At 50.4% G+C, this 24,152-nt stretch overlaps 1 protein-coding gene and 1 non-coding gene across 3 annotated transcripts in view; both read right to left on the reverse strand.

Moving 5' to 3' along the window:
• Positions 1–5,430: 5,430 nt before the first annotated feature.
• Positions 5,431–24,152, reverse strand: part of CYTH1 (cytohesin 1) — a 77,047-nt gene continuing 58,325 nt past the window's right edge. The window contains exons 5-13 of one of the 2 annotated variants that reach the window (XM_024761251.1): positions 23,904–24,022; positions 23,509–23,589; positions 22,538–22,650; positions 21,437–21,585; positions 20,927–21,039; positions 15,645–15,723; positions 12,070–12,141; positions 11,007–11,161; positions 5,431–7,334 (exon numbers count right to left, since the gene is read on the reverse strand). In XM_024761251.1, coding sequence (XP_024617019.1) covers positions 7,256–7,334; positions 11,007–11,161; positions 12,070–12,141; positions 15,645–15,723; positions 20,927–21,039; positions 21,437–21,585; positions 22,538–22,650; positions 23,509–23,589; positions 23,904–24,022 — 960 coding nt within the window. In that variant the 3' untranslated portion in view covers positions 5,431–7,255. The remainder of the gene's footprint in view (positions 7,335–11,006; positions 11,162–12,069; positions 12,142–15,644; positions 15,724–20,926; positions 21,040–21,436; positions 21,586–22,537; positions 22,651–23,508; positions 23,590–23,903; positions 24,023–24,152) is intronic. The other variant, XM_024761250.1, reaches the window with a different exon arrangement.
• Positions 19,509–19,612, reverse strand: LOC112410545 (U6 spliceosomal RNA). The gene has a single exon (XR_003005444.1). It is a non-coding gene; the product is annotated as a U6 spliceosomal RNA (small nuclear RNA).

Below are 24,152 nucleotides of genomic sequence, written 5' to 3' on the forward strand. Positions count from 1 at the left end.
GACGGACTGTCCATGAGAAGTACTGTAAGAACCCAGAGGCTGGAAGGAAGAAATAACCAGGAAAGGTGCAAGAAAGAGCCCAAACTAGGAGGCGAGCAGGGCCAGAATGCCAAAGAAAGTGGAGCTGGCCAGAGAGGCAGTGACAGCCTTGAAGTCAGGAAGGGCCGGGCCTACCCAGGTCATCAGAGAAAGGTGAATGGACCAGATAAGGGCAGCGCCGGCCCAACGAACGCTGGCTTCTCCTGAGATGCCACCTGCAAGGGGAGCGCCACGCACAAGGTCCAGGAGACGCTGCGTGCTTTGGACACCTGCAGATATGGAGAGGCTGCAGGAAGGGATGCTGGCCACGTGGCCCAAACCAGCATGTTCTAAACCTGTTTGCATAACACTCAGGAGCACCTGTTAACATCTGGCAGGATGCCAGTTTTTTAGGTGGTAGTCGGGGATAGTGGAGAAACGAAGGAAAAGGCCCAGGACACAGGTGCTCAATAAACTGTAATTACGTCTTGCTTAAGAGCATAAAGATCGGAGGAGACTGTGTATGATAATCACTAAGGACGCTTGTCAGGAGGATGCTAAGCAGAATTCTGAACCCGTAGGAAACATAAACAGATGTGTTTCAACTGAATTTGTACAAAGATCTAATCCAAGAGTAGAAAGTAGATTTCGTGCGATGCAATGCAGCGAACCAAGAGGACTAGATGACGGAAGATGAGGCTAGTCTGGCTGCAATCACTCTTGTCCCTCTTGGTACAGGACACGAGTTCTGGTACCCAAGTCACATGACCGTCCGTGGCTAACAGGGCCGAGGTTTTCTACTGTCTTCTCTGCAGCGGGTCACACATAGCAGCCCGCTTGTTTTAACCAGGTTAGGAAACAGCTCGCTCCAGGTAGAAGCTGGAGTTGATCTAAACCATGAAAATCTAGCAGAACCCTCGGCTGGAAAGGAGAGAAAGAGACACTTCACAGCACAGACTTGACCACAGAGCTGCTTGTGGCTCGTCTATGCTGGGGCCAAGACCATCCAGCGAGGAGGTCCTGTAACGTGAGACAATGGCCTCCCCAGGAACCGCAAGGCAGAGTCCACGGTGTCAAGTAGCCTGAAGTGGCGGCTGGCCCCGTACTTTCCTTGCTGTGCCAACACCCGAATAACATATGAAAGAAAAGATACAGCAGAGCACTTCCTGCAGGAGCAGCATGTATCGCTTGCACGTGATCCTCTGCTCAGAGCGTTTCCCTTTCCAGCAAAGCATCTCTTTGGCGCCTTTGGGGAGGGCTCTGACGTTCTGCAGTACGGAGGCGCAGCTGCTGGGCACATCCACGCATCACGTTTTAAGTAGAAGTCTGTGCATTTGGCGCCGCTGTCCACCAGCTTGGAGTGAGGGGGTGAGTCAGCTGGCCCCTTGCTCTGGACCCCAAACTGGGATTTCATGCACGGCATGTGGAGGATCAAAGTTTCCCTGTTGGATGAGCAAAGGATTCCATAGTCTTCAATAATAATGAAAATAATGATGATGATGATGATAATTAAACTGAGTTCCATGTCCAGGCACTGGGCTAAGAGTTGTTACTGTTTTTTGGCTTTTTAAAATGTGCATCTCATTCTCTTATAGCCCAATGAGGTATGTGCTGTTACATATATGTGTACATGCCCTAGTGTGTGTGTACGTATACGTGTGTTATCTATGCGCACATTTCCCAGCCCTATTCACTGAAAGGGCAAAGAAGCAAAGATACCCCAGTAGCAATGAGCACACCTAGAGCCCAGATCTTGGTCTCTAGAAGGAACCAGCGCCCCTCAGAGAAATGGCTGACCCTGGAGCTGAGGCAGGGTGGGTACAAGGTGATCCCGAAATATTTTGTGATGCCAGGAAGGGAGTCAGTGCTAAGAAAATGCAGGGCATGACATGTCACAGGACACGGAGCAGATGGATAGGGCTCTCACTGGCCAAATCTGGGACATTTTGAGCATCAAATTCATTAAGTACAATGATATGTTGCAGACCTCTAGAAATAGGAATCCACGCATCTGTGCCATTAACAGGCATATAAATAGGAAAAGGAAAGCCTCCTCACAGCCAGGATGCCGAGGGCCAACTGGTCACTGGAGGGAGCACTGGAGATGGGACTCATCATTCTGCAGCCACCAGAGTAACGATGTGCTAGGACAAGAATCACCCACGAGGGCTTCCCTGGTGGAGCAGTGGTTGAGAATCCGCCTGCCAACGCAGGGGACACGGGTTCGAGGTGTCTTCCCTGGTCCAGGAAGATCCCACATGCCGCAGAGCAACTAAGCCTGTGAGCCACAACTACTGAGCCCGCGTGCCACAACTACTGAGCCCACGCACCTAGAGCCCGTGCTCCGCAACGAGAAGCCACTGCAGTGAGAAGCCCGCGCACCACAACCAAGAGTAGTCCCCGCTCACCGCAACTAGAGAAAGCCCACGCGCAGCAACGAAGACCCAATGTAGCCAAAAATAAATAAATAAATAAAATTTAAAAAATCACCCACGAGGCTAAGTCTAGGGGAAATTGTTGACACGGAGCACCCCTGGGGCGATCAGAGCATAAGCTCAGGTGCAGGCATGCTGAGTGTGGGAGGCCCAGTGCCCCCCTGGGGGGTGCTAGGGAGAGACAGGAATCACACAGGCACATTTAAGGGCCCCAGATGGTTAGTAGCAGTTGAAACCATGTGACTGGTCACCTACCCAGGAAGCTTATGAGCACTAGAGGCTAGAGCCCCGGGGAATATCAGCAGGTGGTGGGTGGGCAGAGAGGCCAATGAAAGAGCCTGACACTGAGCTGGCCAAGAGGTATGTGAGCCCAGACTCGTCCATCAAAGCCGAGAGGAGGGAGTCGAGGTAGGCACTCGGCTGAGAAGTAAATGGTAAGCAAGGCCATAGATGCAATAGGACGAACTGTCAAAAACTCCAGCAACGCTCACAAAACTTGCATATGAATGTTCATGGTTGCATTGTCCAGAGTAGCCAAAAAGTGGAACTTACCCAATGCCCATCAATGGATGAATGGATAAAAATGTGGTGTATCCATAAAATGGAATATTATTCAGTTATAAAAGGGAATGAAGTGCTGACACAAACTACAACACAGATGAATCTCGAAAACACTGTGCTAATTAAGAGCAGTCAGGCACAAAGGACTACAGAGTGTATGATTCCACTTCTATGAAATGTCCAGGATAGGCAAATCCACAGAGGCTGAAAGTAGTGTTTGCCTAGAGCTGAGGGGAGATGAGTGAATGCTAATGGGTACAACAGGGTTTGTTTTGGGAACGATGATTATATTCTAAAATCATGTTCATTGCTGAACAACTCTGTGAATACACCAACTCACTGAATTGTACACTTCAAATGGGTGAATTATATGGTACAGAATTATGCCTCACTAAGCCTGGTGTGTGTGTGTGTGTGTGTGTGTGTGTGTGTGTACAACGAAGTGAAGGAAGTGTAATGGCGCAGGACCTTTTGGGGCCTTCCTGGGACAGAGACACCCACCCTCCCCATGTCCTCCACCTGCCTCTTGTCTGGAAGAACTTTAGTCAAAGAATAAATTTAATCAGAGAAATGAGAAAATGCAGAAACAGAGGAAAATAGTCAAACAAGACAAAATAATAATAGTTCAACCATTAAACAAACTCAAGGACCTTTAGTTCCTCCTAAGGGCTATGGATACTATTCTGATCCATATCCTTTGAGCTGCTTTGCAGATACTGAAACCCCGACCAGGAGGAAGAAGTTAACTACATGATGACCAGAGCGTAGCCACGAGACATAAGCTGCTCCATCTTGCACAATTCCAAGAACTGGCCTCAAGGAAATGGGAACAAACTGACCCCGGAGTCGAAGATTAACTGAATCAAGATGACACTGATCAGACCTCTGTGTGAGCAATTTCAAGACTACTGTCAGAGCTGACTGTGCTGTTCTGCATATGGCCCCCCAACCCCGCCTGTGAACCCCTGAAACTCCCCTTTAAAAGCTCTTGCCCCCAGTCGACAAGGGGGAATTGGTTCGTTGCGACACGAGTCCACCTTCTCTGCAGGATTGCCAGCTTCCTCAATAAAGTTAATATCTTTCCTTTTACCCAACATTTGTCTCTCAACGTTGGATTCTTAAACGATGAGCGGCCAAACCTCAGTTTGGTAATGGAAGGAATCAGGGTGGTTGTTTAAGCCAGTGGTTCTCAAACACTACTGGGCACCAGAAGCACCTGGAGAACTTGTTAAACTGTGTCAGGCCCCAGCACAAGAGGCTCTAATTCCATCAGTGTGGCAGGGGCCTGAGAATGTGCATTCCTAACCCATTCCCAGATGTCGCTGAAGATGCTGACCAGGGAACCACACTTTGAGAACAAGTAAAACCATGGCAAGTGATGGCGTCTGTTCACTGCCATTGTTCTAAAACCGAGATGTAATTCACTTAGCATAAAATTCACCCTTTTAAAGTGTACAATTCAGGGGGATTTAGTGCATTCACAACACTGTGTAACCAACACCACTAACTCCCAAATATTTTCAACACCCCAAAAAAGAAACCCTGTACCCATGGGCAGTCACTCCCCATTCTCCCCAACATCTCCAGCCTCTGACTACCACCAGTCTACTTTCTCTCTCCATAGATGTGCCTTTTCTGCATATGAAAAGAATCATATCAACCGTGGGTTTGTGTCGGGCTTCTTTCGCTCGGCGTAACGTTTTCGGGGTTCAGCCACGTCACAGCACGAATCTGTACTTCATTCCTTTCTGCAGCTGCGCGACACTCCCTCGTATGAACAGACGACAGTCTGGTCATCCATTCATCAGTTGAGGAACATCTAGATTGTTTCCACCTTTTGGCTGTTGTGAATCGCATTGCTATAAACAGTCGTGTGCAAGTTGTGTGGACATGCTTTCAGTTCTCTTGGGCATGAACCTTGGAATAGAATTGCTGGCTCACATAATAAGTCTACGTTGCATGCTCTCATGAACCACCAGCCGAGGGGACAGGCTAAGGCTTGTCCATCTCCTTACCCTGAGATGCTATGCTGAATGTCTTCTCAACTTTTGAGCTCTACCTCACTGTGACTCTTCCCTGGCGTTATGTAGGCACATCTGGAAAATGAAATAATACTAAGAATGTATTATAAAGGCTGAAGGCACATTTCTCGATCTTAATTTGAAGTTGATGTCTGACGTTTGTTTCTCCTTCCAAAAAGGGCGGGGAGGGGCGGGAATGACTGCGCTAACGATCACTTTCGCTCCGCTCTCCTTAACGGAAGACACAACCATCCTCGCCACTTCCGATCTTTATCATCACTAGACTTAAGACGAGAGGTTCAAGTGACACATCCTCCCGCGGAAGTGCACCTGACAAGCACGACCTTCCTTCTCAGGGCCCATGTGGGCATGAAGCAACGCCACAGGCAACAAAGTGGTTTGGGCAGATGTGGAGTTTATTTGCTGCAGTTCCTTGGCGCTAGTTTACAATGCAAAAAAAAAAAACAAGACAAAAACCGATTGGAATAATTATAATTTTTTTAAAAACCCTGTCAACAACTTTCAGTCATTTCTTTATATTTTGACAAAACTTTTTTTTAAAACAAATACAAAATAATCTAAAAGGAGAAAAACTATACATGGATTATTTACACCTCTGATAAATAGACTAATACTGATCCAGGTGCCTCTCTGTCTAGGTAATATTCGTGAGAACCAGGGCCAGGGACTCAGATAGCCAGAGGGGCTCCAGCACCGACCCAGACCCCCTGGACCTCGGCTGGCACCACCCTGGTTCTCCCGCCCAGAAATTTCAGGTTCCCAGCCTGGACCCTCTTCTGCCACCTTCACGAGCTCTGGCATTAAAACGCCTGAAGCCACTCCAGGTAGGACCTACATGAAGGGGGGACCCCAGAAAGTGACCCCACCACTCCCCTTTACAAAAGCTATTTCCAGAGATGTGAGCCCGCCCGGAAGGTGTCAGAGGAGCCAGGGTCACACTGGCGCTGCAATGGCCCGGCCAGCCCTGCTCTGCCTGGACCGGGCGCCGGGCCCCGGACGAGAGTCCCTGAGAGAAGAGCAGGAGAGCGGCGGCCACGGCTCCTTCAGGCCACGCGTTAGGAGGGCGAGGCCGACTCCAGCGGGAGGCCGACCACTCACCCTCCGGCTCCCCCCACCCGCCCCTGCCGCGCAGATGAAGGCCCGCTCCTCTCCAAGGGCCAGCGCCACATGCACGGCGAGTCCAGGTGAAGGCCAGTTCGGAGGCAGAAAAGGCTGAAGCCCTAAGGTGATGGGGTCAGACCTGCTCCTTCCTCTAAAACGAGGAATGGAGTTCAGGGGCAGGAGGAAGAAAAACCAAATAAGAAACAGGTTATCCCAGAATCTCTGACGGGACTACCTTCCTCACAGTTTTGGTTATTAGGTATGTAGCTCAAGGAAAGATGCTGACTATTTTAAAGCCCGACAAGAACGAGTCCTGAAAGAGAAGGAACAGCGCAGGCGGGGGGCGGGCTCCCTTCTCCCCGCAGTGCTCCCCAGGCACCTGGAAGGAAAAGCATCAGCTGGAGTGGCCGGTGCTGCCCTGCAGGCCCCGAGTCTGTCCTCGCCGCGCGGCCCCCTCCCCCCTCTCGCCACCCCCTCTCTCGCCCAGACGAGGCCCCAGAAGCATGAGGAGGGGGCCCACCTGGCCCCTGCCCCTGCCCGGGCTGACATGCACAGCGGCGGCCCAGGGAGCTTCTCTCGGGAGAAGCTTCCCGAAGCAGACAGGCAGAATGCCTGGACAGCTCTACCTTCTCTTTCTCTTTCTTTAAAAAACAAAAATATATCTTTATAGCATGTGGCTTCTCTTCCATTCCACTTTTTTCTTAACATAAAATAAGATATGGGTACACATATTTATGGTGCAGGGTTGAAGGCTTCTTCCCAGGGAATAACCGAGAGGTAAATGGTCGGCTCCGAGCTCTGCTATCAGACCTGTTGAGTGGAGACTTGCGGGGAGGCAGCATGGCCGACAGGAGCTCTGTTCTTTTTAGAGAGAAAGGCTCAAAACCCAAGTGTGAAGGCATCAGGCCCCCTTCTCCAAGGGTAGCTGCCTACCCTTCTCCCACTTAAAAAATTTAGCAAAAGCTGAAGCTAGTCTCTAGGAACTCAGGGCAATGCCTGGCAAGACGCTCCCACTGCACGGGAGGCAGGGAGGCTGCACCGGGCCTCACTCGCTGGGCCTCACTCGCCGGGCACACCAGCCCTGCTGGCTGCGTAGACTCAATGTCTTTTCGTGGAAGAGACCTTCTTCTTCCGTGCGGCTAGCATCTCGTAGAAAGGGTCCCTGCTGATGGCTGCCCTGCAACACAGAAAAGGGGAAAAAGCAGAGGAGACTGAGGAACAGGACCAGGAGACACGACCCCAGGCAGGGGCTTCCTAGCAGCAGCCGTGCCCCAGACCCCCTCCCTGCTCGACTGTCCCTTTAAAGGCCACGTCACGGCATCAACCTTCACTGTGTCCACATGTGGCGTAAAAGACAAGTTTTGAGGGAGACACGTGGTACAGGCGACAAGGTCACTGTGGGGTGCTTACTGCCTGTTTCAACCAAGTAATAAATTTAAGTTTAGGAATCCTCTACGCCCTCACAGCTGTGCTCTAATGCAGCAAAACAAGCGCAGCGCTTTAGTTCCGTCATGACAGTGGCATTTGTCTGGAACAGTGACCACCACACGACCCCGTGTGTCCCCTGCCACGTGGTGCATCTGATTGGCAGCCACCCTCTGTACCGAGCAACTTCTGAGTCCCCAAGAGCACCAGCTCGACAGCCAAGACCCATCACTGGGCAGTCGGGGCCCAAGCAAGCAGCCAGCAGCCTGCTCTGTGTCCACAGCCTGGTGGGGAGGGAGCGCAAGCAGCCCTTGCACTGGCCCCAGAGACACCAGCACAGGTGGTGATGGCAGGCCTCAGCCATCCGCCGTCCCTCTGTATTTGTCATTCTCCACTTTCAAGCAAGGTGTGATCCACGTTTTGAAGTTTAATTTGCTTTTCCTGAGAAGTAGTATTCCAGGTGCCAACTAGCTTCTGGGCCAGTCACAAGCCCACATGACTGTGGACCGCACTTAACCAGGTGCATGACGGCTCCTGCGGGCTGACCGGGCCCCGTTCACAGAGAGGATGTGTCTGTGCGAAACAGCAGCTCAGCTCCGGGGGAGGCAGGAGCTGGACAGGGCCCGGAACGCATCCTGAGGGACCCCGCCACGCAGGCATCTGACCACTCGGAGTGCTCGGGAGGGAATCCTGCTTCCACCTTCAGAGCATTAGGGTGAGTCCACCTCCGCTTCCTGGGTGGGCCAAGCCCCCAGGGACGCCGCGGGACATCTCCAGTCCACGTGACGGGGGCCAGGACACAGCGAAGTGCTTGGGGCTGGAAGCTCTGCCCCGGCCTTGCACATACATGTGCTTCTCACGGCCGTCCTCACATGGTCCCTGGAGACACTCCGCCCCAGCCCTGGGAAGGCAGAGCGGAGACGACACCGGGCGGCAGAAGCTCTCCCTCAGTGGCCACCGTCGCTGCGCTGCAGGTCTGTCTGCAGAGACACGCGGTTCTGTGTGACCACGTGCCCAGAGCACCAGGACCGAGGTAGCTGGAAACTCCTGGGAAGAGCACTGATGAGAGAAAATGTGCCTGCGACTTGACCTTCTGCAAAACCTTTCCAGCAACATCGTGAAGAGCTTCCATCCGATCAGGTCCCTCCTCTGGCGCCTCTGCCCCAATATTTTCACTGGGAGAGCGTCAGAGCCAAGGGCGGCTGGAGCTGAGCGCCGCACGTGGAGGAGGACGGCTCCCTGAGTCAGGAGGCTCGGGTCTGTGGTTCGGGACGAGTGAATTCACCTCGCTGTGCCTGTGTCCTCATCTGTCACCTGGGGACAACCATCCTGCTGCACCCACCTTCCCAGGGCTCTGGGGAGGGTTAAGGGCGCTGAGCCGTGGAGCTGGAACACTGTCTGCAACTCCCACAAGGAGATGAGGCCAGCTCCGGGCAGACCCCGGGATCCACCCCCGAGGAGGCTCTGCATTCACCTCGATGGAGGGACTGAACCATTCCAAGCATGACCGTAAGGAGGGCTCGGGCTCTCTGGCTACCGAAGTACAATGACATGAAAGGCAGAATGTACACCTGCAGACAGAGCCTTTTTGAAAGAACAATGAGTTGGGGGAGGCTACACACAATCCCCTCTCAACACATGCTCTGATGCCCTAATCATCATGCGGGACAGCACACAGACCAAGAGACACAGCAGACACGGTCACCGTGCACACACAGGAAGTCGGTCCACACTAAAGAGGGCACTTCAGACTGGGCAAAATGGATTACTAAATGGTATCAGGACAATCAGCCACTCACTTGAGAAAATAAGGTTACATCCTTTACTTCAAACCACATGCAAAAAATACATTTCATAAGGATTAAAGAGTCAAGTATTTTTTAAAAAAACGTGGTAAAAAAAAAAAGGGTACGGGGACATGGGTAAGGAGCTCTCCATGGCCACAGGTCCCCAAGGCGCCGCTATTCCTCCACACAGACCTCAGGGTGCGTCCAGCACAGAGCACCCCTGAGCCTCATTATTGGTGGTGACGCCAGAAACACTACGGTGCCTCATGGGCTCCACGGCACGTGGGACGGCCTCTGATGACACCACACTTCCGACAGCCGTCATCATCCGGGGCTACCTGAGTCCAGGCGGCGCGCTGAGCACAGCGCTGCACCATCTGTCTCACCCCCAGAAGGGCCTTGTGCCTCAACACCATCATCCAGAAGGGGGCGGCACCGTCCCCGGGAGTCCTCAGGGAGCCCCGCCTCTCACTGCTGTGTGCTGAGCAAGCTGAGGGTCTGGGAGAGTCCGAGCGGGAACTCTGCACGGGCTGGCCTGACTCCGAACCGGTGCTCTCCTGTCCCGCCCTTCTGAACCGCACAACGTTCCAGAGGCTCTTTGTGTGGGAATAAACGACCTGCTCCTTCCCCCACATCATCTCGCCCCCCTTCAGCCCTTTATTCACTATTTAACCCTGGCCCAAACACTACACTTGTTTTAGTAGAGGTGCCAAAAACACCACAAAAACTAGAGCGTGCCCAGCCCCTCAGGAGCAGGCTGCGGCCCCGGTGGGAGAAGGCCCATCACTCGGGGCGACGCAGGACCCGCAGGGCCTTGGGCGCCGGTCAGTGCGGCCTCACTAGTCTCCAGGGGAAGCCTCGAGGCTCAGTAATGGGGACACCCTCAGGAAACGGCTGGGCCATGTCTGATGGGCGCAGCGCTGGCGGGGAGAGCGAGGATACACTCCCAGGGGCAAGACAGGTGTGGTGATGGGCAGCAGGTGTGATGGCGGGCGGGGCAGGGTTCACAGAAGCCGTGGGGAGGAGGAGCTGCCGGGGCAGGACACCTCCCCCGTGAAACAGGTGCAGCGAGGGCCAGGAGGAGCCCTGGACCCCAGGATCCGTGCACACCTCCCTTACCCCAGAACCGCCACTTCCTCACAGCTCAGCAGGGAGTATGAGGCTCTGCCTCGCAACCCCGGATCACGGCCACGTGACTTTGACAAGCATTCATTACTTACCCTCTATGGGCCTCAGTCTGCCCATCTGTAAATGGAACAACAGTGCCTCACAGGATTAAGAAATTATAAAAGGGAACGGTTACAATCCCCGCTGAGCTGCCACCATGAAGACGAAACCCACTTCCTAAGACGTGAAAAGGCCAGTCTGGCCAGTGGCACCTATGCCTATAAGCCTGCCCACCTGTCCCCTCTTTGGGGCCATGAGCTGCACTTGGGAAACCTAGATGTGAGGCGCACTCTTAAAAACGCTCAATGGTCAAGAATCCAGACACCCAGGGAAAAGTCACCGGGGAATCACAGTCAAACTACTCGCTAAGGATTCAGCACACAGGGCGCAGAGGCGGGATGGGCAGCCCACGGGACATCTGGAGTGTCACTACCTGAGAGGCGAGGTCGCCAGCTTCACCTGCCACCTACTTGATGCACTTGATCCAGTCATCCTTCTCCTCAGGTGTTGGGGCTGAGATGCGGTACACCGTGTGGTTCCCCTCCACCACTCGCCCGTCAGCCTCCGTCTTACAGGCCTTAATCACTTGGTCTTTATTGTCGGGAATGTAAAGCTCAAAGCAGTTCTGAGAATTAAGAAAGAGAGGGAGAGCGTGACAAAGATCTAAGAAAGCTGCTGACCAAGAAAAAAGTTAATTTCCCAAAAAGTAAATTTTTATTTCCAAAAAAAAAAAAAGTTAATTTATTTCTTTATTCTCACCTTCATAAAATATAGCCAACATATGTTTTCCTTTGGAAAAGAGGAGCCTAGAAGTGGAATTCTGGAGAATGTAGATTGTATATAAATAGGTTTTATTAGCAAAGATATCGAGCAGATGATACACGTTAGCTCTACTCCTAATATACAGAAAATATGGAGCGAACTGCAGGTAACTTAATGCCTTTTAAAGCCAAGCCAGCAATACGATATTCCAAAACAGAGGAAAAATATTTATAAGCGATCTGAAGATCATAAAATAAGTGGTCCAATCATGAGAGCTTGATGCCTTTTAAGGAAGGACAATTCTATACCTCGTGTGATAGTCTGTAAATGACACTAAAGCTGATGGACAGAATGAAAGAGGCTATTTAGTCTCACCTTTGGCTTGAACTGTAAAGATAATTTTAAAAGTTAGGCTAACTTAAATTAAATCATATGAGTACTTCCGGGGTTTTTCTCAAGTACAGCTGACCCCTGAGTAAGGCGGGGGTTGGGGTGGTGCTGGCCTTCCACGCAATTAAGCATCCTGGTATGACCGACAGTCGGCCTCCGTCCGTACAGCAGTGCCTCAGCACCCGCGGACTTAGCCAAGCACAGACGGCACTCTACCGTAGGAGTTACCACGGAGAACAGTCCACGTGTCAGGGGACCCACACAGCCCCAACTTTGTTGTCCAAGGGTCAACTGTAAACCTCTGCAACTTCTTCCTGTATCAAACAGCTGCTATGCCCATCCCTTCTGTCCCCCCAAAACATCTCACCAAAAAATACTCACTGGTTTTTTGGAGTCTTCCACCTCCCGGATACTCAGGTTCTCTAATGGGATAATTCCACGGGGCTCCTTATCCTGCAGAAGAATTGGAGAGAGAAGACCTAACTGCTCAGTTTATGAACGCATGTCCTGTTACCTTCCTCACGGCAACTCAGCCCAGCTCCTGTGACTCCTCCACGACATGAAGTCCACAGAGCAGCTTTAAAAACAAGAATAGGGTCAAGAAATGTGTGGGTGTTGTCAACATACCACATACGAATCCCTAAGACCGAAAAGCCTTTGGAGGAGGAGCTTCCACAGACGTTCTGAAAGAGTGAGTGTGACAAGAGCTGTGGGTGGCCCTCCAGTGGGGAACATGTAAGGCCCTTTCACACAAAAATTATCCTGCTTCTTTGTCTGGCCTGCCTACTCATCCTTCAAACCTCAGTTCCAGTGTCAGCAACCCTAGGAAGCTCAAGTCTCGCCCGAGGTGCCCCTGTTCTGTGCCCGCAACGCCTGGACTACAGTCGTGTCGCGTGTCACCACCTTCTCACTATCTCCAGCCCCACCTCCCCCCTCCAGACTGTAGGATCCTCAAAGAGACACTGCCTGCCTGACAACTCCACCTGGACCAAAAAGCATCTAAACTCCTGTCCAGAACAGAGCCCTGCGTCCCCTCACCCCCACTGGCCCTCCTCCAGGGCTTCCCATCTCAGCAAAGGCCACCCCCACACCTGCTGGGCCATCAGCCTTCACCTCTTCTCCCTGATGTCCAGACAACCAATGGCCAAAGACTTTGTTCCAAGTTCAACAGTTTAACCGGGCTATGCCTTGGCACCAAGCTTCCTAGGACAGATGTTCCTAAAATACCATATGCACTCTTTTGATTTGCAGATTCAGGTTTGTTTCTCCTTTTTAGGGAAATAATCTCATAACTTGTCTTTGCATTTGCAGGTCTCAGTCATTCTGGTATTGGGATCATCCTCATCTGTCCTCCGCACCTGTTCGCTGGCCCTTGTTTTCATTTTTGTTTTTTTGCGGTACGCGGGCCTCTCACTGTTGTGGCCTCTCCCGCTGCGGAGCGCAGGCTCCGGACGCACAGGCGCAGCGGCCATGGCTCACGGGCCCAGCCGCTCCGCGGCATGTGGGATCCTCCCAGACCGGGGCACGAACCCGCGTCCCCTGCATCGGCAGGCAGACTCTCAACCACTGCACCACCAGGGAAGCCCTACCCTTAATTGTTTTAATGCTTGTCTTTCAGACACAATCTCTATGACTGTCTCAAGCCTTTCCTCTAGGATAGTGATTACATTTCTAGCTAATCATTCCTTAAAGTTTTAACTTATGTGTTAATAAATAAGTTATAATTCTACAATTATATAGTCATATTCTTAATATATAGTTTTGGTTCTCATTTAAGTCTGAAACTACTGGAGAGCCAGCTATTGGTGTTCTGGCCCACTTCCAGAGTCTCAGGAGAGAAGCGAGTGGAGGGAGCGCCCCCCTCAGACACCCCGAGCCCCAACTCTCCCCTGGGGTGCCGGTGTCCGGCATCTCTTGGAGCTGATGCTCACCGCACGCCCCCCATGGACAGTCCTCTTACATGAACACACACCCGGAGCTTTCACTGATATCGCAGAAAGTGAGTCCTGTTTTCCCATTTTTCTCGTTTCCCCGGTTTCTACCCTGCAGCAGACCTCACCACTCCTCCATCCAAAGCGGGAGGAGGGAAGAATTCCTACTCGGTTTACTTCTCCCAGACTTGTGCACGGGGAGGTCTGGGGCTGGTTGTGCCCGGCCACGCAGCAAGGGGCCTTCTGCTGGCTCCAGGCTGCGCCACGGCCCCTGCTGCCTACTGTGAAGCGCGGTGAATGAGTTCTGCCCTTTCCTTATCCGGCTGCTATGTCCCCACTTCTTTCTACTAGATTTTTCCTCTTTGTCAGGTAATGTCTGTGTGGTTATCTCCACCTACCATCTTAACCCTGAGGCTCCCCCCTCAGCATCTTCAGAAACGTTTTCTCTGGATTCCCACTGTCTGATAAAATGCTGGTGTGCTGCTAGACTGAATTCAGGTAACGCCACCGTGGTCGGCGTCGTGAAGAACCACAAGATTCTAGAATCTCACTGCACTACCACTGAGACTGTCCCGGGACTTAGGGGTGCATTGTTTAGATGCCCCGCACATGGTTCATATAAACCCAGAGACCAGTGGAAAAGATTTAAACAAGATTTTAAAGATGTCACCAGTCTAGGAAAAACAGTTAATACATGGGGTGAGGGGACAGGGGCAAAACAGAAAGAAATTTACTAAGCTGTTCACGGTGGTACTTTGGGGGGTAAAAAAAAATCTATCGTCGTACTGTTTTGGGTATTTGAAATTCAGTACTCTCATAATTGAAAGGATTTTAATAACAGAAAAGCAAAGCCAGTTGCAGAACTTAACGTGGCATGAGTTTAGCCCCCATAACACACAAAATCCTGGTCAGCATTCCCCTGGAAATTGCTGAGTGACTGAATTATGAGCTGACACTGTCATGGCTCTCACTCCCCATGTGAGAAGCCACATCCGCACGATGTCTGCAAGCTGAAGAACCACAGTGCGGAACACAGTGGAAACCCGCTTCACCCCCAAGCTGCAAAGGGCCAGGCATGGACCTGCATCCTGGCTCCTACCAAGCTTCACACAAACGCTGCCAGGACTCTCATCCCATCTTGCTCTACCTTTATTATAAAAGTTACTTCTAAACCTTCGTTTTCTCAGTAGGATCTCAACTGCCCTGCTTTATTTAAGACACATTCCAGTGCTGCCAGTGGTATATGGTTTGCTCTTTCGATGACCAGGGAACAGGGCAGAAACGAGGGCCTCCAGCTGTGGGGAGCCCGTCTGAGCGGGATCCAACCTGAGGCTACCAACCTGCTGGGCCTCCTGGGGGCTCCTAGAGGGAGCTTCAGAAAAGGTTTTACTGTACAATCTTTATTCTCATAGACTCTGTACAATCTTTATTCTCATAGTATTGTATGTATTGTAATTCCATTCCCACTAAATAAAAACCAACAAAACTTTCAGTTTAAGTAAACGTCAATTTCTTAAAACTCCAGGTAATCTCCCATTTCGTTTCACTTTCTTTTCCTCTATGACATATTTTGCCCCTTGGCTGTTTCTTCTAAATCAAGCGCTTCAGTATTTCTGCTACCACAGAATCACAGTTACTTTTGTTTCCCTTTCAATGGGGCCACAAACTCTCTCTTGGCCATGGGTCCAAGTTCATTCTTTCTAGCTCGGCTCTACAACCCATTTCTAATGCCGTGTACGATGTTGTCTGCCACTGTCTCCTGGCCGGGCACGTGGTGTCCCAATGGAGAAGTGGATGTCGGCTCTGAGCTACGGTTCCTGTGGCCAGACACCCCACACCACAGCCGGGCACCCCTCTTGAGATTCGTCTTAGCCCTTCCACTTCTCATAAACTCTCCTCCTGCCCCAAAGACGCAGCAGGACAAATCTGACTGTCTACCCCTGCGTCCTCCAACCCTGTCTCATTACAGCGGTTTAAACACAAGGCCTGGTCCACCCCCGTCCCAGCTGACCAGCAGGCGCTCACCGTCGTGTATTCAAAGTAGTAAAGGCAGTTGTCAGTCAGAATGAACCAGCGTCTTTTCCAAGTCTTTACCCTGCCACCTGCAGAGCAAAGAGAGATGCGTGTTGGATAGGAGTCAACCAGCCAGCGCAGGCTCCGGGGGGCTCGAAGCTCTGCCCCCAGAGAGGGTGCAGGATGAGGAAGCGGGGGCAGGGCACCAGGAAGACACTGAGACCATGGCAGATTTACATCAGTAACGAGACACAGAGCCAAAACAGAAGCACCTTTCACAGCGTGAAAGTCTGTGGGTACAAGCAGAGCAAGCAAGTTGGGTGGCCCCCTGGAGATGACATCAGGACAGCAGATGAGAGCACGGGCTGGGGAGGGAGCTGGGACGGTGATGGACCAGAGAAGCGTCAGCAGAAGCCTATGGATGCAGGTGGAAATGGGCGAACACAAGAGGAGGGGAGAGGGCCAGCCCCCTGGCTACGCTACACTGCTGGTCCACCAGCCCAGGGTTTTATCAGAGCAGGACAGGAGGAGGAACCAGGAAGTAACACATTTTAATCCCCTCACAATCAAATCCAGTTTTCCCGGAACATGGAACCCAAGTTCCTTCGGTTTCACCTTCTACCCCACCTTCCTGACTGTAGTGCGTTTCTACACTGGCTTTTTAGGTTTCTGGGCCAGTGTCCTAAATTCCCCCAGGGTCCTGGGTGGGACAAAGCAGTATCCCTGGATCAGGGAAGAATCCACTGGTAAGCAGAGGTCCCTATTCAATTCTGGACTTCTCACCGGAATCTTGAAACAAAAATAACTGGAGGAGGAGGCCACAGGCCAAGTGAGCTCTCACGGGTGGCTGTGAGCTGTTGAAGGTTCCCTTAGTCCTTCTCAATATTTCTCAATAAGAAGAAACACCGGGGTCATGAAGTTATCCCAAGATGATACAAAGGAAGAGAAACTTCACTATGGCCTCTGTGACTGAAGGCACATCCTGCTCTCAACCTGACCATGAGCAAAGCCTTTCTTCTCCTCGACTTACACCGGGTCCAGGGGAAGCTTTCTGAACATGAACCATATGAAAGGCCTTCATGTGGTGAGATACACACAGCATTTCATAAACACTTCTTACTGCCCTGGACAGGATATGCTCTTTTGCTGACTTAACCTACAGAGAACATCACTTCTCCAATCCTCATAAAGAACAAGGACCACAGGGTGTAAGTTTAGTGACCCCAGTCACGCTTCCTTGCTTGCCCCTCACCACAAACAGCTGAGCACAGGGTTTAGAGGGAGTATCTCCAGCTGCCAGGACGTGGCTGTGCGATCACGCCAGGTTTCCTCAAGGGTCCGACTGCTGGAGCAACGCAAATCCTGTCACGGAATGAAGTGTCCAGCGTCGGTCCTGGTAGCAGTTTTAAGGACAACTGGACTTTCGGGCCCCTTGCATGGCTCTGCTCGGATGCCCGAACTCTGAGCGGTTAAGCGACTGATCACGGATTGCCGAGGTTCTCCATGGCACCACCTCACGGAAGGAGTGTGGCCCTGAGCCAGCACGCGCTATGCCCCCACCCACACCCCTGCTGCTGTCAAAGCGAAGACCGACTGGACTCTCTGCCCACAGCAACTGTCAGCTTCTGCGAGCACGTGCCTCTGGCCCCTAAGGCCCTAGGGCATGAATCAAGAGAACCATGGATGGAAGTACGACATGCGTGAGGAAATGGGGAAGGCTGGGCAGAACCGAAATAAATCAGGAGGAGAAAGAACACAAGGAATATACTTAGAACTGGAGCCGATTTGTTATAAAAAGGAAACCCCCTTCCCCCTTTCAGAACCCGAGGAAGCAGCTCTTCTGCCTCTTGGGCCTTCACCCCCACACGGGGCTCAGCACACAGGACACCTCAACCCATGCCCACTGCCGTGCGCTCCCCTCACAGGACCACCCCGGGGCACCTGGGGCTCAGGAAGCCGTGGAAGAGGGGTCAGATGTCACAAGGAAGAAGGTGGGAGGAAATCTAGGACAGAAAGCAAAGCCGGACAAATCCTCTCCCTGGTGATGAAAGCTTGGCTATTTCATTTCCCGACAACCTGCTGCATTAACGAGACCCCTACCATGAAGCATCACGCGGTCCCAGGGACACATTTCATGTTGAAAGGGAAACAGACATGAAACAAGCAGACAGACCGATGCGCGCACCTAGGACAGTCCCTGAGGAACTCACAGGACCACCTCCCAGCCTGCGGGCCTCTACCCCGTAGATGTAAAGGCCAGACGCTGGCTCTCCCCGGAGCTGGGTGGGAACCACCTGACAAGGCCCGGAAACGTTTCATAAATGTCAGTGTTGGGGCCGTTCTTTCCCTTGAGGCTCTGCTCAAGTGAGGCTGAAGCAGACACCTGGGGACTTCCTCATCTAGAAAACATGTTTCCCTGAATCAGCAAGTGGAGAGCAGATACCAACGACATAACTATGAGGCCAATTTGGGGGTTTGAACGATGACTCATTGAAAAAGAGGAGGGAGAAAAACAAAACAAAACATAAAAAACAGAGCCGAGGTTGTAATGCCCTCCCCTAAAACACAGGAGATTAAACGGAAGGACTTCAAGAAGGGATTTGGGGGTTTTATCTTTTTTAACTTTACCTGGCCTCATTCTGAGTTTAAGAAACACCATTTCCCTTTTTCATGCAAAGGCAAATGTCCTATGTTGTCTAACTTACTTCTTTTCCTACTTTGCTTCTCTGGTCACGGCACGTGTGCGTGAGCACACGGCTGCGGGAATCACAACCTCCTCCTCTCCTCCACTTCAGAAATCTCTGAAGTGCCTGAGTGTCAATTTGAGTCAGTAATATAGCACATGCCTGGCCAATAATTCCGAGAGACAATTCAGTGAATACTTTGTCTGCGTTTACAAATCCACTCTTAGTGTGTTTTCTTGCACTACTGCACTCAGGAAAGTTCAAATTGTCCCACATCTGGGTGCCCAGCTGTTGGATGCACTATGCACTACCCCTCCAAGGGAAACATGAAAATCACTCCGCACCCCCAATCCTGACCAGTTCCCTAGGGACTGTACGGTAAGTTAGAAGCAGCATTAACACTACCACCAGCAATTTAAAACAAAATAATCAAAAATAACAAAATAAGAAAACGCTGCAGCGATTACAGTGGCCTGGGCAGAGCGAGCGAGCAGGTTGAGGGGATTACATACCTCCTGGAGTTTGGGGCAAGGAAAAGGAGAGCCAAAATCATGGAAACATACAAATGAGGGAGAAAAGAAAATTAAAACAAAGAAATTAAACCCGACTCCTTAACCCTAAGGCACACTGTATTCGTCATTCATGTCTGCCTGTGGGGACGGGACATAAAGACAATAACGGGCAATGCCACTGTCCGGCGTGTGATGAGGCGCTGGCCTCATCTGCCACATCCCATCTGGTAAAGACAAGATCTGAGGCACCACCAAAATCCTGGTCTCAAAGATGCCACACATCAGCTCTCACCAAGCTGACGTCTATTAGTATATCCTGAATCCAGAGCAAAGACAGTGAAGATTACTTTGGGGAAAATTAAATGTCTCTCTTCGGGTGGCTACCTCTTTTTAAAGTGTGTGTAAAAATGCTCACACACAAGCCTGTGAATACATATGTACATATGTGTATACACAAGAATACACAATCTTATGGTTATATGCATACACAGACATATACACACAATTGCAGACGGCTGGAAGGCCTGCCTTCTGTGGCACACACATACGAAGGGGTGATTTGAAGTGTGCTACAATGAAAACACAATGTGAAGAGTTTAGGAGGGTTTGGTGGAGGTCTGGAAAAAGTAATGCAATGACCTAAAAACGAGTCTCACATTTAGTTAAATTTTTTTCTTTTTAAAACTATGGGATGCCTCATGAATTTCCATGTCATCCTGGCGTAAGAACCAAGATAATCTTCGTACTGTTCTAATTTTACTATCTGGGCTGTCAAAGCGAACACTCAGTATTAGCATTTAAACCAATTCCGCTGGAGGGGGAAGCAAATCCCAACCTGGATGCACTTTTAAATTCTCCAGCAGGTTCCCTTTTAACTCTAGCCACTTGGCAATAAAGATGCAGAGCAGAGTGGCCACCTCTGGGGTGAGTCATTTTAGAGCCTTAACTTCGAAGATTCTCCTGGCTTAAAGATACATGAAACGTTGACAAATTCAAGAGACATTTAAAACTCCGACCAGCGAGGTGGTGCTTAAGGAGAATTTATGAACCGAGTCATTATGTATAAACCCGAGGACTTAGGATATGCTTTTAAAAGGGAATACAAATCCTACTGCCATCTGAACGAGTCAGAAATTGAAGATCTCATTTCAGCGCTTCCCAGATGTGTCAATAATGGCATAGAGTGTAAGGACGTCTAATCTCACTGGGACCAGGAGCTGAAATGGTAGAGAGGAGGATCATTCTAATGACACCTCCTGGTAATGCAGGAACCCACACATCAAAAGGCCAAGGCAGAAGAAAACAGGGGAAAGTACTCTCTCAGTGGCCAAAAAATTAACATCGTTACGTCCGGGGGCTCTCTCTGCATTCTGAAACGGTTAATGAAATAATCACATGTGCATATGAATGTGTATAAAAGCCTTCCTTTTGGTTACTTTGTCACCTTCGTGGCAAGGCATGACCACAGATCTCAGCAATACAAGCTCACTTTTGGCAGAGGGAACAGGAATAACTTTTAATTTTTCTGAATGAACAAAATCATTAACGTGGCTGATTTGTATTGGAAAGGAGGGGGGAAAAAAAAACCAGCGCCCAAGAATGAGTAAGAGTGCCGTGGATTGCGCTGCAGCCAGGGCCTCGGGGTTGCCATGCACGCTGCCTGTGGGGAGCCAGACGCAGAAGGAAGTGATGATGCACCGGGGTGGGGGAGGCGGGAGCACCGGATACAAACTTGTGATGGGAAGTAGAGAGAAGGGCACAGCTGGCCGCCCTCCCAGTGGTCCGGGAAGGGAAAAGGACCAGGTCCTCCGGGAACTGCCCCAGAGAGGAAATGTGGAGCGCAAACACATGTAGGCAATATTTATGCGGGCAGGCCTATCCCCAGGAGTCTCTGTGCGTCCCATGGGGCACTAGCCGTGCATTCCTTCCTTTCTGGAGGCGATCTTGTTAGAACAGTACGAATTCATAACAAAGACTCTCCTTAGCGCCTCCTGCACCAACCCCCTTTTCCCCACAGTGCAGGCCGGGTTGGCGAGCGTGCACACACGTTCTTTCTAAGTTTCTGCGTTAGGAGCCCTAACCCAGACGGCATCACTTACCGAGCTTCAATAGCCAGCCTTCTCGGTCTGGGTTGAAGAAAGTGTGAGTAAGGTCATTCCCATCATCTTCTGGGATTTTAAAGGGTTCGTTTTTTATGCTCTCATACAGATTCTGGGATAAAAGATGACACCGCATGTCTCTGATCCGAGAAATACCTCTCCTCCCGCACTTTCCCACCACTTGTTTAATAAGTGTCACTGTGTGCCACGCACTGGTGGCCTGGAGAACATCTCTCCCTTTAGGGGCTCACAGAGACAAGAGAAATAAGATGCCTAGTGGACAATTAAGAAAGAAAAGAGATCAGCCCGACTTCCATTCAAGCCTTTAGTTTCAGATTTATAAACCACTTTCCCCCACTGACTCCTCACTGGGCCTCACTACCAATTTCGTAATGAAATTCACATAATTATGTGTATGGTCCAAGTAGACACTGGATGATCCCACGTCCCTCCCGTCCCCTCCATCAGCACCGCCTGGGACCACAGTCTTGAATCAGCGCCAAACTCACCCGGAGCAGCTCCTCGGGCAGGTCTCCCCCGTCGTTGATGCCTCGATTCATGGCAATGAACCTCTCCACGGTGGGCTTGTCTTTGACGTTGGGGTTATGCAGGCTGGTGTTCAACATGATGATGGCAAATGAGAGGACGTAACACGTGTCTAAAAGAGAAAAGCAAAATCCGATCGGAAACATCCCACCCGAAAGAACATGAAACTCCGGATGAGATAGAGAATAAAAAGCAGTGCTCTCAGGGCTTCCCTGGTGGCGCAGTGGTTGGGAGTCCACCTGCGGATGCAGGGGACACGGGTTCGTGCCCCGGTCCGGGAGGATCCCACATGCCGCGGAGCGGCTGGGCCCGTGAGCCATGGCCGCTGAGCCTGCGCGTCTGGAACCTGTTCTCCGCAACGGGAGAGGCCACAACAGTGAGAGGTCCGTGTACCGGAAAAAAAAAAAAAAAAGCAGCGCTCTCAAAAGAATGGGCAAAATCCATGCGCTTGGGTATGATCTAACTGAAAGGTTATATACTGCTCACTGAAAAGAGCAAGGCACGGGAAAGAACATAAAGCATTCAAGACTTAAAGACGTTTATTTCTTCAGATTGTAAAAGAAGAACACATACACCATAGAAAACCAGAAAAGCACAACGTATAAAAAAGAAGATATAAACTACCTATAATCTCACCACCTAGTAAGAACTTATTTTGCTTTCTCACATAAATGTGCCTATGTGTAAGGTATCACAAATGTATCTCACAGATACAGACTGTAACACAATTAGAATGAAAACAGATACATAGTTTTGAAGTCTGCTTTTTGGCTAATCTTATTAGCATTTTTCCATGTCAATAAAGCCTCTTTTTAAAAACATGAGTTTTAATAGTTGCATACTTCATAATTCAGAGGTACCATAACTTACATTCTTACTACCTTATTGTTAGAATTTGGATAGTTTCCAACCTTTTACTATTATAAATACCATTTAAAGCAATGTTCTTAGGCAAGAACCTAAGCCCTTTTGTTTTAGAAATGACCTAGTACCTAGAAGAGAACCCGACAGGCACTGCCAACCACAGGAGAGGACGCCCCCCCACCCCCCGCCACCCCGCTCACCTGTGGACTGGAACACCCCGTGGTTGCACTGACAGTAGCGCTGGGCAAACGCCTCCATCATCCGGTCAATCTTCTGGGCCTCTCCCGGCAGCCGGAAGCTCCACAGGAACTGCCTAGGAGGTGAAGACAGGGCAAGTTATGGGACTTGGGGAGATAATTTGTTTCTCTGTGAATGATTTCTGCGGCAAAGGGTGACGTGGTGGACTTCAGCCTTCTGTCAAGTAACTCTGAACAGATGCAGACTAACTACTCCACATCACCATTCTCTCGATCGGAGAGAATGTATTTAGAAAACAATTAAGATTTTCCTATTCAAAAGAATGGTTCTCCTCCTCAGACTGATACACAAGACTGAAATACAGATAATACCCATTTTAAAAGAACTCCAATTTCCAGAAAAAAAAGATGACATAGCAGGAAAAGAGATTTTCTATCAAAGCATTCAAGACTAATCCCTTTAAGTCAAAGAGAGACCTGTGGTCAACAGATTTAATTCTGGATTATTTTCATCAATCTAAATGACAACACAAAAGATGATACTATTTACACTAACGGCAGTGAAAATACCAAGTGACAATTTCTCAAAAGACACAGGTAATAGATTTAGCAAAAAAATTAATGTTGAGTTTTTTCCTTCTAAAATGAAGGGCATACTATCTACTTCCTATTCCAGGGCAGGAAATTAAAGGTTTTCTAAAGCGAAATCCGGAAAGATTCAAAGTGTAAACATCCATTTCCAAAATGTTAAATGAAAGACCTGAGGAACAGTTTTGCAAAATTTGCTTTCAATTTAATTCCCTTTAACCATCCAATCATTTCAATCATAGGCCAACAGACTACTTTCCTTTAAGATGCTTCGAGATACTCAAATAACCGCCAAAGGTAAATTTCATTAAAATGCCACACAGGGCAGACGCATAACCAAAGACCCGCCTCCCGCTCCAAAAGTTGCTAGCTGTGAACACACTCACCGTAAGGCCTGGACGAGGTTGAGATCAGTGAACTCATGTAGCTCCACAAACGCATGAAGAACCTGGATGTTAAACTCATCTCTAGCAAGCGAAACAAAAGATACGGGGGTGGAGGGGAGAGCAGAAGTCAGACACTGATGCTGAGAATCCAAGGTCATCCCGACCCCCAGCCAGGCCGCCTCCCACGCTGAGCGCCGCGGCCCCGTGGCTGGGGCGGGGAGGCAGCCATCTACCTGCAGCTCTCTGTCTGCTAGCTGAACACAGGAGGAGTCCTTCCGCCCCCAAGCTGCTGTTCCCCAGCACCCCTCGGGACAAAGCTCAGAGCATCATGGAGTTTGTTTCTCTAGGTAACTAACTGCTGACCAACCTACCACAGGTGTCTCCGGAGGCCTTACCTCTCCCCCAGGTAGTCACCGATGGCTGTTTTGTTGAGCCCTTCACCTTTATACAAGAACTGGGCGATGTCTTCACAAGTGTTCTTCAGCAGATCATTCTCTATTAAGAATTGGATCCCCTGGAAAGACAGCAAAGATGCCAACGGTGCCTTAGACCCCAGGAAGGTTCGGAAAGGAGACAAGGGCGCAGGAAGAACGGGTATGGGTGCTCTGGACACAGAGGAAGTATCTACTAAGTAATTCCAAGCT

Source organism: Neophocaena asiaeorientalis, unplaced genomic scaffold, assembly GCF_003031525.2.
Source record: "Neophocaena asiaeorientalis asiaeorientalis breed wild unplaced genomic scaffold, Neophocaena_asiaeorientalis_V1.1 scaffold30, whole genome shotgun sequence".
Classification (NCBI taxonomy): Eukaryota; Metazoa; Chordata; class Mammalia; order Artiodactyla; family Phocoenidae; genus Neophocaena; species Neophocaena asiaeorientalis.